Consider the following 14,485-nt stretch of genomic DNA (forward strand, 5'->3'; position numbering starts at 1 on the left):
CTCTTTATTATTCAGCAAGAATTCACTGGAAGTACATAATAAAGCGGACAGTTAGTGTTTCCTTACATTTAAAAACTTATTTTCTCCTTTAACCTTTTAGAATTATCACTGTACAACTGGATGAGACAACTCCTGTAGAAATGAAGTTGGGCCCAGCAGCAGAAGGCAGGACAATAAACGTGTCCAACCTCTACATCGGGGGGGTTCCAGCAGGCGAGGGGACCCCCATGCTCAAGATGAGAAGCTCATTCCATGGCTGCATCCGAAACCTGATCTGGAACATGGAGTAAGTGTGCCTGTGCTCTCGGTGTGGTTCTGCCCTTCCTGCTCTCCTAATGCCAAGTACTGACACCAATCTGCAACCTAATTTTATGGTTCAAGATGCACTTTATGATTCTTTCTGTCTTGAGCTCACTGCTTTAAAGGAGACTTTACTAGGCTACTTGCAGCTTCAGGTTTTTAGTGGCTTCTCCTGAAATAATTGTATCTTCCAAAAACTCCCATGTGGAGCTGACCACAAGGAAGGGCAGCACACGTGCCCACGGACATTTATTTCCTCACTCCCCCTCTGCCTGTGGTCAGCATGCTGGGGCAGACAAGCTGTGCTCTGACCTGGGGTCGCGGGAGCAGGATCTGCACAGGAGAAACTGGACGTGAGTCAAGTGTCAGGAGATTGAGGATCCCCCCTCTCGCCTGTGACCTTGAGCAAGGACTTAGATGTTTTACAGTCGTAGTGTCCTTTGTACAGGAACCTCTTAGGAGTCCTTGACATTTAAAAAAATAGAACATCATCTTGGGTTTCAACACAATGATGATGCCAGAGCCTTGGCTCAGTTATCTGTGCAGTTGATGCATTTATTCATCCAGTTGTCTGTTTATTAATTAAGCATCTTCTGCTCCTGAAAGCCTTGAGGCTGGGAATCTGACAGGGCAGAAATGTCTATGTGCTATTCACAGCCACATCCTCAGAAAATGCCAACAAGGGACGGACAGGGGACATGTTGTAGAATAAAGGGACTTAGGACAAGCGTAGTTCATGACTTCCTGACAAAGGGAAACCTCTGAGAAAGAAGTCAGTGTTCCACTGAGGCCACTGTGCAGCACTGAGAGCCAGAGCCGGAATCTCGCCCTGAGGCAACCTGACCAAGGCTGTGGGAGGAGGTGACAGCATCTGAGCTGACTCCTGAGGGACACTTGGGAATGGCCAGGTGGACACGGGATGGGCTGGGGGCTGAAGGAGGGGGGGTCTGGGGCTACCATTTCAGGCAGAAGAATCAGGAGATTACATAAGGTAGGATTATAAGGACTTCTAGTTACTGTAGTAGATGGTCAATTTGGTTACTCTGAAAGTATTAATATTTTTAATGGATTTTATATTTTCAATAATCAAATAACCTTGGTTCATGTGTTGGCCTGTAATATCTTCATTAATTTTGGAAACACTTTGCACCTAGACTTTTGGATTTCACTAGTGCCACTGGCTATGAGCAAGTGGACTTGGACACCTGCTTGCTCTCAGAAAGGCCGAAGCTGGTTCTTCATGAAGAGGATGGTGAACTCCCGCCAGAGCCCCAGCCTTTACCAAGTCCAGTAAGAAAGGCTTGCTCTAACTATATAATTCAGGTCCAGGAGGAAAAAAGGAGCACCACCCAGAGGAAAAGAAAATGGGGGCCCCATTAGAAAGGTGTCGGGCAAGCTGCAGGAGCACACTGGAGCCATGATGCGGGGGGAGAGGGGTGCTACCTGGCCCAGGAGCCGGGCTGCCCAGGGTCTGAGCAGAGAGGGTCTCCAGGTGGGCACTGGAGCACAGGGAAGACAGGCCCTGCCAGGGGGGGCAGGAGGGAGGGAGAAACACTTGGCTTCTCCCATTCAACCTCCAGCCTCCTAGCACTGCCTTCCCTTGGCTGGGAGAACCAGCTGGAAACCACTTTCCAGAGGAGCCTGGGAAGAGTCTCGGGCTCATCACTGTGATGAGAAGTGGGGCAGAGACACCTTGCAGGGGCATGGCACAGCATCCCGACTGCTCGCTGCAATGCTCGGGCGCCTCATGGCTGCCATACAGCAAACTTTGGGACAAAGTCTCTATAAAGATTATCACTGTGGATTTATAGAGACGTGAGATTGAGTATTTATGTAAGCCATTGTGCATATCATTGTTGCTTTGAAAAAAAATTTAATTCATCTAGAAAAGGCCAGTGTTGACCAAATAATTTTAACAGCAGACATTGTTAATTTTCAGTTTTTTTCCCCTTTTTCTGATCTCTTTGTTTTCTTGGTTGAAAGTGTGCCCTCCAATTATTTAGATATTTATGGCATAGTCACGCAAAAGCAGCACCTTCCAAGCAGGACCCATCTTTGAGTTCAGGACCCTTGTCTTGGTAGCATCTGTCCACTCAAGCTGGAAAACTGGGTCTGAGGCCTCATGTTGTCTGGAGTCAGGTGACCCGCCCCTCCAGCCCAGCTCCTCCTGGCTGCACCTTGCTCCTGTCCAGGAGGAGCCAGCTCAGCCCGTCACCTGTGGGCATTTAGTTTCCTGGTGTTAGTGCTCTAGCTGCTCCTGAAGCCGCAGACATCCTCAGGCCCTTCCCAGAGTGAGGGTTTCAGGGGGACAGAGGGCAGAGCAAGGCCTCTGCTCCTTAGGCCAGATGAAAATTCATGGGAATTTAGGTGACCTTGAGTGGGACTGAGGTGGAAAACAAAAGCTCTAATTGCTTTCTCAGAGAGAGAATGGGATGTCGAGTAAATTGCTGAAAAAGCCAAAAAAGGTGACATCACTACAAACATGTTTCGTTGTAGGTGCTCTGACACAATTGCTTCTGAGATGTCTTCTTCATGGAAAAATGTGGCTCTGTTAGCGGGGGTCCTGGCCGTGGGTGGCTGAGAGCCATGTGCATGTCTTACAGGGACTGTGTGCCGTGGACAGAGCCCCGGAGTACGTCCCCAACGCCCACCAGTTTGGCCTCACAGAAGGCAGCCACTTCGTGCTGCCCTTTAATCAGCTGGCTGTCAGAAGGAGGTAGGCATTGCTCTTAAGTCCTCATGTGGCGTCTCGTTGCTAGGTGAATCCAGGAGGTATTTTTCAGCAATGGGTCTTTTCCAGAAGAAGCTTTTCGTGTTTTATTATGAAATGTTCAACTTCCCACCAAATGGCAGCAGGGAGAAGGCAGAGAGGAATGCAGCTTCTGTGCAGATCAGATGATAAAACGTGGTTAAGGGGGAGGGGGGGTTCCCGGGGTTCAGCCCCCCTCTTGATGTTGGCTGGTTGCTGCCTCTCTGTGTGCATGTAGGAAAGCACGTAGGTCTCTAAAATCACTCTTCCTTCTGGAATCCCAAGGCCCCTGGATCTATCACCTGGACCTTGAACCCCAGTCTACAGTCAGCATTCACTGATCTGATGAAACTGTCTACCCAGACTCTTTCACTGTGCCTTCCAAAATTCCTGGTCCACACCCATACCACTCCGCATGTTCCCTCTGGCCCTCATACCTGCCTGTCCCAGGTGCCCTTCTTCCTTCAGTCAAGCAGGCTCACATCCCAGGGATCTCATGGCCAATGCGCCTCAGGGCTCCACAGCCCTCCTGTCTCCTCCTGGGACTCTCTAGCCTCTGCAGCTGATGCCTTCAGCTCTGCACCACAAGAGGTCCTCTGAGATCACTGCCCCACCACAGATCCTGGCTCAATGTCTTTTCTTTGCATCTCCTGCCATCTTTCCCCATGAGTTCAGCAACTACCCAACACCTGATCTTCGAGGTCCCCTGGCTCCGATCTGTCAGAGGTCTTTTCCTCCCTCCTCCCCAGCCACCCTCTCCCCATAGTCATACCCTTGTGTACTTAGGAGTATCCATGCCACCTCCACCATCTCTACTTTAAGCATCCTATTAACCGACCTCTTCCTCCTCCAGCAGATCCTCAACTGCATCAAGACCTCTAAGCCCCTGTGCTCTCTCACCATCATCGCCCCTGTCTCTAGCTCCCACCACACAATGTATCCCCTTAACCAGGTAGTCCTGATGCCATTATCACAGGTGTTCCTTTGTAACCCCCCTTAACCCTCTCATCTCTTCCATCAGGACCCAGGTATAACCCACACTGGGCCTAATTTATGCCAGAACTTGATCTGGTGGTCAGGGCTGCAGAACTGCATCTCTTTCCTACCTGGTTTGACTTTAATGCTGTGGCCACAGACTTCAGATGGAGCCTCCAAACTCTGAATGTAGAGGGAGCCAATACACTTCTCTAATATGGTCACATTTTTTAATAGCTTCTCCTCTTATCTCAAAACTCTTTGCAACCCCATCCTCCCTTCATGCCCAGATGCTGACTTGCATCCTTGAGAAGAGCGAGCCTATTCATCTGTCCAGCACCAAAAAGAGCTCCCGCCTTTGTCCCCAACCCTCTTCCTTCCTTCTTGTCTCCTCCTTGTCTTCCCCCTTGCTTGCCCTCCGGAGCCATCACCTCTCTCCTCTCCAGAACCTGGGCAGCATCTATTTCTCCCTCTTTCACACACAATCCCCATCAGCACACCGGAAGAATCACCACCAGCCCCCATCACTATCAGTGAGGGTAAGAGGAGCGAACACTTGTGCCAGAGACTGTCTCAGGACTTTACACACACACCCCAACTTAGTCCTCATAAATACCCTGTGAGGAAGGTGTTCTCTTCATTTTATAGACTAGGAAGCTGAGGCACAGGCTCAGACTCCGCGGAGCGAGGGCCCAGAATCTTTGTGACTGCTGTGCCTACTTCCTGTCTAGGAGTTCCTAGCTTTTAAAACAGAAACTCCCAGGAGACTCCAACCCCACCCCACCCAGCACCCCGGCTCTGCTGCACAGTAAGACTTCTTGAAAGGGTTGCCTCACGTGGCTGTCTGCCTTTCCTTACCTTCCACTCTGTCCCCTTTCCACCCAGTCCGCCTCTCCTCCCTCCTCGCCAGCCATCTGAGACCTGCTGCGGCCAAGTCCACGGTGCCATCTCTGCAGGGCCCTCGGCAGCATCAGCCCAAACCTACTAGAGCTTTTTTTTTGTTGTTGTTCCCTTCACTCTCCAAATTCAGTCCTTCAGCAAGTCCTGCTGCTGCTTTGTCCAAAACGCTTCTTGTATTTAGTTCACCTCCTCCGCTTTCCGCCCCGACTCCGCCAGTCACCCTGGTCTGAGCCACCGCCTGGCCTCTGTGGACTCCTGCTAGCAGCCTGGCCCTGTCTGATTCGTTCTTCACATCAGAGGTCCTTTTATAGATATAAATCCAGCCATGCACACCCCTCCTTCTTAAAACCCTCCTGTGACCTCCCACCTTCCTTACAGTAAAATCCAAATACTGCCTCCCAGGCCCCTGCATCCTCAAGGATGGAGCCATGCTCCCCTGTCCCCATCTCTGTGCACCTTAGTGACACTGCCCTTCCTTCTGCGGAAGGACACCTTCCCTCCATCCTGACGTGTGGCCCCTGTGGGGATTCCTGGCTGACCACCACACTCAAGCCCTTGTTTTCACATACTCTGTACTGTCTGAAAACAAAGTGCAGGGCTTTACTGTGGAGTCTTGTGAGGCTAGGTCCTGCCTTTCATTTGGGTCTCAGAAATACCATCTTTCAGAGTTGCCTCCCTGACTATGTAACAAAACCAATGGTCCCTCCGTGACCCAACTTTAACTCTGACATGTCTCTAGTATTAGTTTCACTGGGGAAGGGCCTTCCTCTGTTTACTGCTTGACCCTCTGTTCCTAGACTAGTTCCTGGCAGATGGACGTCTGTATTACCATGAGTTGAATGAACAGACAGATAAGTGAAGGAAGGGATGAATGACCTGAGATGTTAAATATAAATGTTGAACAATTAATGGGTTCTTTCTTTGAGGTTATTTTAAAGAGTAAAAGTGAAAGCATATTCCTTTCTGCGGGCTGAGCTCTTGTTTCCCTCCAGGCTCTCGGTTCAGCTAAGAATCCGAACATTCGCCTCCAGTGGCCTGATTTACTACATGGCTCACCAGAACCAGGTGGATTACGCTGCTCTCCAGCTGCACGAGGGCCGCCTCCACTTCATGTTTGACCTTGGGAAGGGCCGGACCAAGGTCTCGCACCCTGCTCTGCTCAGTGACGGCCAGTGGCACACGGTGCGCTCTCAGGAAACTTGTGATTGCTCATTCCAAGTTTCCTTCCGCCTGTCCCTTGTGTCTGCTCCACTCCAAGGAAGTGGGATTACTCCCTTGATTCCTAGCTTGCTTTGCGTCTGGTATCTGCCTCCTTGCAGGCAGGGACCTTTTCTGCTTCCTGAAATATCCCCAGGGCCTCGCTTGCTCAGTGCCCGACACCTAGCAGGCACTCAGCAAACACTGGTAGAATGAATGAAAGGTACCAAAAACATTCTCGATCTGACTAGAAGTAAATCAAGCCCACGAGTGGTAAGAATTGGCTGAAGCTGACATTGCAGCATTTGTGTTCTTAGAACCAGGACTCGGAGCATGTTCTTCGGAGCCACTTCACCTGTGCCAGCTCCAGGCTCAGCCTCCTCTCAAACCAACTGTGAAAACCTGAGCCATCCTTTAAGATTTCACTCAGGTTATTACTGCTATAGTGAACAGATGTTGCAAACCAACATCTGTTAGTTTTCTCACATTCCTTAGAAATTATGCATGTTTCCATTTTGCTCTAGGTCAAGACAGAGTACTTTAAAAAGAAGGGCTTCATGATGGTTGACAACCAGGAGTCTGCCATGGTAACCACGGTGGGAGATGCTACCACGCTGGATGTGGAAGGAAGGCTGTACCTAGGAGGCCTTCCCTCTGAGTACAGGGCCAGGAACATTGGGAATGTAAGCAGCATTTTCTCCATGGGCCCATTTTGCCTTTATTGTGGTTTTGGAATATATTTATGTTTGTGTTTAAATTATCCTGTTTGTTTGGGCCTGGGGCTTGGCTGCAAGAGGCAAACCTTTCAAACCATGTCCCTAAATCATGTGTTGGGTTTTCTCCTTGAAGCCTGACTAGCCTTCCTGCCTGTTACTTAATGAAGATTTACATTTCCTTTTCCACAGTCACTTAACCCTATTACAATTCAGGAAACTCCAGCAAATTTTTATTTGTAGATTATAATAGAAAAACTCTTTTACTGCATTATAATAGGTTTAAGTTAGACAGTGAAGTATTGTGACAATTAGATTTTAAAACTGATAGTATTTTAATGTTTTGTTGAAGGTTAGGAAAAATTTGTGCTTTCCCATCTTGGTGTTCTCACCCTCATCTACTCTCATGTCACTTGGCTTAGGTCACCCACAGCATCCCTGCTTGCATTGGGGAGGTGACAGTAAATGGCAAACAGCTGGGCAAGGACAATGCAGAGTCCGCATTTGCAGTCAGCAGGTGCTATGCCGCAGCTCAGAAAGGAACTTTCTTTGAAGGAAGTGGATATGCAGCCCTTGGTATGTATTATCAACAAGCTGGAAAGAAATCTTGGGAATTCACCTGCACTCTGAGATGATATGGATCCAAGAACTATATGATAGGACAGGACCCACTGAACTAGTTAGTTGCAGTAAGACCACATTTCCTTAACTATTCCAGCGTATTCTGATTTCTCAGCTTCTAGTGGAAAAGCCTGCTGACCTGTGGTATCCAGATAGCTGCCTCCCACCAGGAGTGGTGCTGCTCCTGACAGAGGGCAACGTGCAGTGCTGGTTTCATCTGTACTTTCCCCAAATTTATGCAAGGCATGCATGCTCTCACTGTCCAAGGTAATAAAGGCCTTTGCATTAAAAATCCGGAACATAAAATGTCTAAACCAGTCAGCCAAATGAAAGTCAAATTTGATGAAGAAGTTAACTTCATTTAGATTGTTGAAATATTAATCAGTTATATGTAGGGTAATTTAAATCTCTAAAATGCTTTAAACTCCTCAAGACTTAGATCTAACCCTTGTAACATATCTTACATTCTCTCCCCTTTTTAGAAGCTTCATTTGCTGGTTAACTTACTGTTTGCACTCAGAGTCATGCTCCAGGCTCCTGTTCTGCTTTGTATCAGAGGGAACTAATTTCTGGGCTTCTTTGCCCTGGGGCTTCCAGGGAGGCTCCAGTGGAAGGCTAGGGATGGGAGTGGGGAGGGGAAACGCTAGCAGGATTCTCTCCTTCACTGTGTGCTTCCAAACTCTAGTAACACCAGCTTCTCCCATTTTTCCCTCGGCCCTAGGTGTAGTAACAACTACCTCCTATTGCTAATATCCCCTATTATGTCACTTTTTTTTTAAACACCTGAATGAAAAATTCAATTAAAACACCACTTAAAAAAAAAAAGCCCAGCGTGGACTCTAATGTACTCAGCAAAAGATGACAAAACCAGTAAGTAGCTACTGGGAAAATAAAGTGCACTGTTCCTGGGTAGACGATGAAGGGATTACATGGCTCAAATCCCTTTTGACTTTTTTACCTGTGTGGCTCTAGATGAGAGACTGTTCCTGCTTCAGCTTTGCTCAGGTTTCACCCAGCTGACTGTGTCTTCTTTAAAAGCATGGCTTCATCTTACAGATGTGCGAGCTGAGGCGCAGCGGGTGGAAGTGACTTGTTAGTCATTCCCAAAGTGGAGCCAGGTCTCTTGAACCTCATTCAGAAGCCCCAAAGCCCAAACAGCCCGCCAGCCCTTGGCCTTTCTGAGCCTGGACCTTCCTGGGCTGGGCCAGGCCCCACAACTAACTTGGGGGCTTCCTTGCTTGTTCTAGTCAAAGAAGGCTACAAAGTGCAGTCAGATCTGAACATCACGCTGGAGTTTCGCACCTCCTCAGAAAATGGTGTCCTCTTGGGAATCAGCAGCACCAAAGTGGACGCCATTGGATTAGAGCTTGTTAATGGCAAGGTAAGTGCTTAATCTCGATAGAGTCCCCAGCCTCCCCCTCGTGTCAGAGACCAAGGAGTTGAGAAACAGAAATATCTAGGTCCAAACTTCCAATTATCCACTTTCAAGGAATGGAGAAAAGGTTCAGTTAATATTTAAAAATAGATAATCCTAACAGACATTCCTCAAAAAACAAGAAAAATCTCAAACAACCTAACCTACACCTAAAAGAATTAGATAAAGAACAAAAAAGCCTAAAGTCAGCAAAAGGAAGGAAATAATAAAGATCATGGAGGAAATAAATAAAATAGAGATTAAAAAAAACAGAAAAAATCAATCAAACCGAGACCTGGTATTTTGAAAGAGTAAACAAAATTGACAAACCTCTGGCTCACCAAGAAGAAAAGAGAGGACACTAACAAAGTAAGAAATAAAAAGGGAGAAAAACAACCATCACCAGAGAAATAAAAAAAAAAAAGGCCCCGCTCACCAACCAGGGCAGGCTCTGATCATCACAACACAGACCACACCCCCAATCAAAGGGGTAACAGCCAACACACACCAAAGAAAGACATAGCAACCACCCACACTAAAGACGACCTCACAAATTATTAGAGGCACAGTCTACACAGGAATGCATCCTCTTTAATAAAAAAAAAAAAAAGCCCTTCAACACCACAGTAGATAACTGATACTCCATAATCCATAGTGCTAGAGAGGTAGTAAAATGAAACAGCAGGGTAACCTAATTAAAATAAGAGAAGTCCCCTTAAAAGAACGATAAATGAAATACACTTTGATAGTCTTCAAAAAGGGGATGATAAAAGCACTGAAGGAAATAAGAGAGACTATGAATACAGGCAGAGAATACTATAAAAAGGGAACAGAAACTATAAAGAGGAGCCAATTAAACACAAAATTCAATGGCTGAGAAGACAGCTGAGCTAAAAGCAGTCAAAAGCACATAGACAATGCAGAGGGACAAATCTCGCTTAGAAGACAAGCTAGAATGACAGAAAAATAAGTGGAAACTAATGAAATGGACTGTGGGATAAAGCAGAGCATGCCAATATACACATAATAGGGATCCCAGAAGGAGAAGACAGGGAAAAGGACTGAAAAGGTATTTGAAGAAATCGTAAGTGAAAAATCCCAAACCTGAAAAAAAAAAAAATCAGATTCCCAAGTCCAGGAAGCACAGAGGGTCCCAAACACGAAGAACCCAAATAGACCTACACCAAGGCTTATTACAATTAAGATGGCCAAAGATAAAGATACAGAAATGATTCTAAAGGAGGCAAGAGAAAAACAAAGAGTTAGTTACACGGGAACCCCCATAAGTCTTTGAGCTGATTTCTCCACACAAACATTGCAGGCCAGGAGGGAGTGGCAAGATATATTCAAAGTCCTGCATGAAAAAAAGATGCAACCTAGGATACTCTACCCAGCAAGACTCTCCTTTACCACAGAAGGAGAGAGAAATGAAATAATGCCATTTGCAGCAACATGGATGGACCTGAAGATCGTCATTCTAGGTGAACTAAGCCAGAAAGAGAAACAAGAATACCATACGATATCACACATATGTGAAATCTAAAAAAGAAAAAAGAGGACACTAATGAATTCATCTACAAAACAAACAGAAAAGGAGTAACTTTGGGAGTTCTGCAATTTGCAAATGTTAACCACTATATACAAAAAGAGATAAAAATCAAATTTCTGCATAGCACAGGGGAATTACATTCAGTATCTTCTAATAACCTTTAACGAAAAAGAATATGAAAACAAATGTATGTATATGCATGCCTTGGGTATGGTGTTGTACACCAGAAATTGACACAGTGTAACTGACTATACTTAAATTAAAACAAGAAAAGGAAGACAAAGAACTCATACCAGTCCTTCTCAAACTCTTCCAAAGGATTAAGGACGGGAGAATACTCCCAAACTCAGTCTATGAAGTCACTATCACCCTGATACCAAAACCAGACAAAGACACTACAAAGAAAATTACAAGCCAATATCACTGATGAACATAGATGCAAAAATCCTCAACAAAATATTATCAAACACAATCCAACAGCACATAAAAAAGATTATACACCATGATCAAGTAGGTTTCATTCCGGGGACACAAGATTGGTTCAACATATGCGTATCAATCTACGTGATACATATACCACATCAAAAAAAGAAAGGACAGAAACCACATGATCATCTCAAAAGATGCAGAAAAAACATTTGAGAAAATTCAACACCCATTTATGATAAAAACTCTTACCAAAGTGGGTATAGTGGGAACACATCTCAACATAATAAAAGCTATCCATGACACCCACAGCCAGTGTAATACTCAGCAGTGAAAAACTGAAAGCCTTCCCACTAAAATCTGGAACAATGATCTCCCTCTTATCCCTTCTATTCAACATAGTTTAGGAAGTCCTGGCCACTGCAGTCAGGCAACAAAATGAAAGAAAAGGCATCCAAATTGGAAGAGAAAAGGTTAAATTGTCACTCTATGCAGATACGATACTATATATAGAAAACCCTAAAAGCTCCAGACAGAAACTACTAGAGCTGATAAAAGAATTCAGCAAGGTAGCAGGATACAAGATTAACATATAGAAATCAGCTGCATTTCTTTATACTAACAATGACAGCAGGCAAAGAAAATAAACAATCCCTTTTAAACTTGCATCCAAAAAATAAAATACTTAGGAATAAATCTGACCACGTAGGTGAAAGACTTATACATGGAGAACTACAAAACACTGATTAAGGAAATTAGAGATGACTTAAAGAAATGGAAAGATATCACATGTTCTTGGACTGGAAGAATTAATATTGTTAAAATGGCCATACTGCTGAAGGCAATCTACAGATTTAATGTGATCCCTATCAAATTACCCAGAACATTTCTCACAGAACTAGAACAAACAATCCTAAAATGTATATGGAATCACAAAAGACCTAGAATTGCCAAAGCAATATTGAAGAAAAAGAACAAAGCTGGGGAAATAACCCTCCTAGACTTCACACAATACTATGAAGCTATAGTAATCAAAACAGAATGGTACTGGCACAAAAACAGACATATGGATCAATGGAACAGAATAGAGAGCCCAGAAATAAATCCACAGATCTATGATCAACTCATCTTTGACAAAGGAGGCAAGAATATACCACTCATTGGCCCTGGGGCATCTCTCAGCTCCTCTCTGTACCTACCGTGTTTTGCCACCATTTTTCCTGCACTGTGGTCACCCTGTATTGTGGGACTACAATGTTTGACTTTTCCTGAGCTGCTGCCTCCTAGAAGGCAAGGAACAGGTCTCTTGATTCCCCTCAGCTTATTAGCTTGTTTCTCACATTTCCCTACTTACTCTCCACTGGGACTTTGGTCCCTAGGATATCCTAGGGTGGGGGTGGGGAGGATATAAGAAAGTCACCACCTGACCTCCTGCCCTTAGTCTCTTCCCCTTTAAGTCATCTTCATGTGGAAACAAAACTGCCTCCATGTCGTACTGCTACACTGTGGCTTATAGCCAACTTTTCCCCTCACCTATACTTCGAAATCATCTTGAAACTTTTTGTATCCATTTGCACATTTTTATGTGACATGCGAAAATGTTATCAGAAGTGTAATAACTACAAAAAATGTAATTTCTGATGTATATTTTACCTCTATTATTGGCTTATTATTTTTCTTTTAAAATTATTTTTAGTGGCTGCCCAAGACTTCACAGTATACATTTTTAATCTGTCACAGTCTACCTTGAAATAACATTGAGTAGCTTCACATATAGCATAAGAACCTTACAACAGTATACTTACAATTCTTCCCTCCCCACCCCATCTTTTGCTCGTCTGATTTTTTGTGTTACCATGCGCTGTAGTAGAGCATCTTTAGTTTGTTAGAAGGGAGTTAGTAAATGTTTCTTTATAGGTGCCATAGCAACTGCTAAGACTGACATCTTTGATAAACCCATCAGTTTCTGTTGTCCTGAAAATGAGGCACTGATTTGAGGATGCAACGCTAAGATTGTGCCTCAGGCTTGTTCCCAGGGAGGTGGTCTTTGTCCATTCTGAAATTTCAGGAATAGGATAGTATCAGAATCCTTTAAGCAGCTATTTTTCAAAACCATTTTTTGGTTTTCATAGTTATCCCTCCTTTTTAGCAGAATGCTGTGATTTTATCCACTCCAAGAACATTATATGAATGAACTGTGTTCCTTAAATATGGAAAAATTCACCATGATAATTTGTTTCTATCTGTTGTTTGTTTAGCTCTTGTTTCATGTTAACAACGGTGCTGGCAGGATAACAGCCACATATGAACCCAAAGCTCCAAATACCCTCTGCAATGGAAAATGGCACACTCTTAAAGCAAACAAAAGCAAATATCGCGTGGTTCTGATTATCGATGGGAATGCAGTTCGAGCTGAAAGTCCACACACCCAGTCCACCTCTGCCGACACCAACAATCCTATTTATGTCGGAGGCTATCCTGGTACGTATGATGTCTGCTCTGCTCATTCACTTTGAGGGGCATTGCCACTGGGGCAAGTCTTAGTTCAGGTGGATACAGAATAGGGATGAAAAAAATACATGGCTTGGGTGACAAATCCTTTACTATTTCAGAAAGTCTATTTCAAACACCTAGGAATTCTTGGGAAAATTATCTACACACATAACTTGATCATTTGGTAAGATGCAGAGAACATCAGATGTGATGCTGGATGACTTCACTGAGGCAGATCATCTCCAGTGATGCCCAGAGTGGGGAATCATTTAAGGGGCAGGCAGTCATTTTAGAGGGCAAACGTGTCTTATCCTCTCACATCAATTTTTGGATTCAAATTATGCATTTTAGATGTTCCAAGTAATTGATACAAATAATAAAATAAAGATCCCTTTTATGACTTTTTAAGTCACAACTATGCCTGAAAATATCGTGTATTAAGTTTTCTATGCATTCCCCTACCACTGAAGCTATTTATATAGAAAAATATTCTAACTTCAGTGTAGAAACCACATGAAATTATTTTTGTTCCTATTGTGCTACCCATGTAATAAAATTAAGCAAGATGTATCTTCTCTTCTTTCCTAAACAGCTGATGTAAAGCAAAACTGCCTGAGCAGCCAGACCTCCTTCCGGGGCTGTCTGAGAAAGCTCACTCTGATTAAGGGCCCACAAGTGCAATTTTATGACTTCAGCAGAGCTTTTGACCTACAGGGAGTTTTCCCTCATTCCTGTCCTGGGACTGAGTCCTGAACTTTGGGGAGACCTCAGTTGGGCAGCGTCACTTACATATTGAGGAGAATGATTTCGTGAATTAAAATCTTTCCAGTTCAGAATTCATTTCCAACTCAGGTTAAGTGTTTCCAGAGAGAAATTTTGTGTTTATGTTAACCTAAAACCATGTGTACAACAAATGCCTCTATTAAATAGTTTAAAATGTAAACTGAATTCATTGGCTCTTTTTTAAGGTTTTAAAAATGAATCTTTTAAAACATTGAATATTCTGTTACTTGACATTATTTCATGTTTTACATTTTGAGCTTTAAAAAAAAGATATCACTACAGACTATAATAGATTAGAGCAGAGCATGAAAACTTTCATTTCTTTACCAAGATTTTAGACTCTAATTTCTATAATGGACAAGCAA

At 44.2% G+C, this 14,485-nt stretch overlaps 1 protein-coding gene across 5 annotated transcripts in view; it reads left to right on the plus strand.

Moving 5' to 3' along the window:
• The window catches only part of LAMA1 (laminin subunit alpha 1), a 125,661-nt gene extending 111,381 nt beyond the window's left edge, over positions 1-14,280 (plus strand). For 3 of the 5 annotated variants that reach the window (XM_074352452.1, XM_074352454.1, XM_074352455.1), the window contains 9 exons: positions 101-286; positions 1,455-1,590; positions 2,904-3,016; positions 5,917-6,106; positions 6,646-6,804; positions 7,257-7,410; positions 8,703-8,836; positions 13,103-13,325; positions 13,930-14,280. In XM_074352452.1, the coding sequence (XP_074208553.1) occupies positions 101-286; positions 1,455-1,590; positions 2,904-3,016; positions 5,917-6,106; positions 6,646-6,804; positions 7,257-7,410; positions 8,703-8,836; positions 13,103-13,325; positions 13,930-14,090 (1,456 nt within the window). In that variant the 3' untranslated portion in view covers positions 14,091-14,280. The other 2 variants (XM_074352456.1, XM_074352457.1) reach the window with 2 other exon arrangements.
• The last annotated feature ends 205 nt before the right edge of the window (positions 14,281-14,485 follow it).

This window comes from Camelus bactrianus, chromosome 24 (genome assembly GCF_048773025.1).
Source record: "Camelus bactrianus isolate YW-2024 breed Bactrian camel chromosome 24, ASM4877302v1, whole genome shotgun sequence".
Taxonomy (NCBI): Eukaryota; Metazoa; Chordata; class Mammalia; order Artiodactyla; family Camelidae; genus Camelus; species Camelus bactrianus.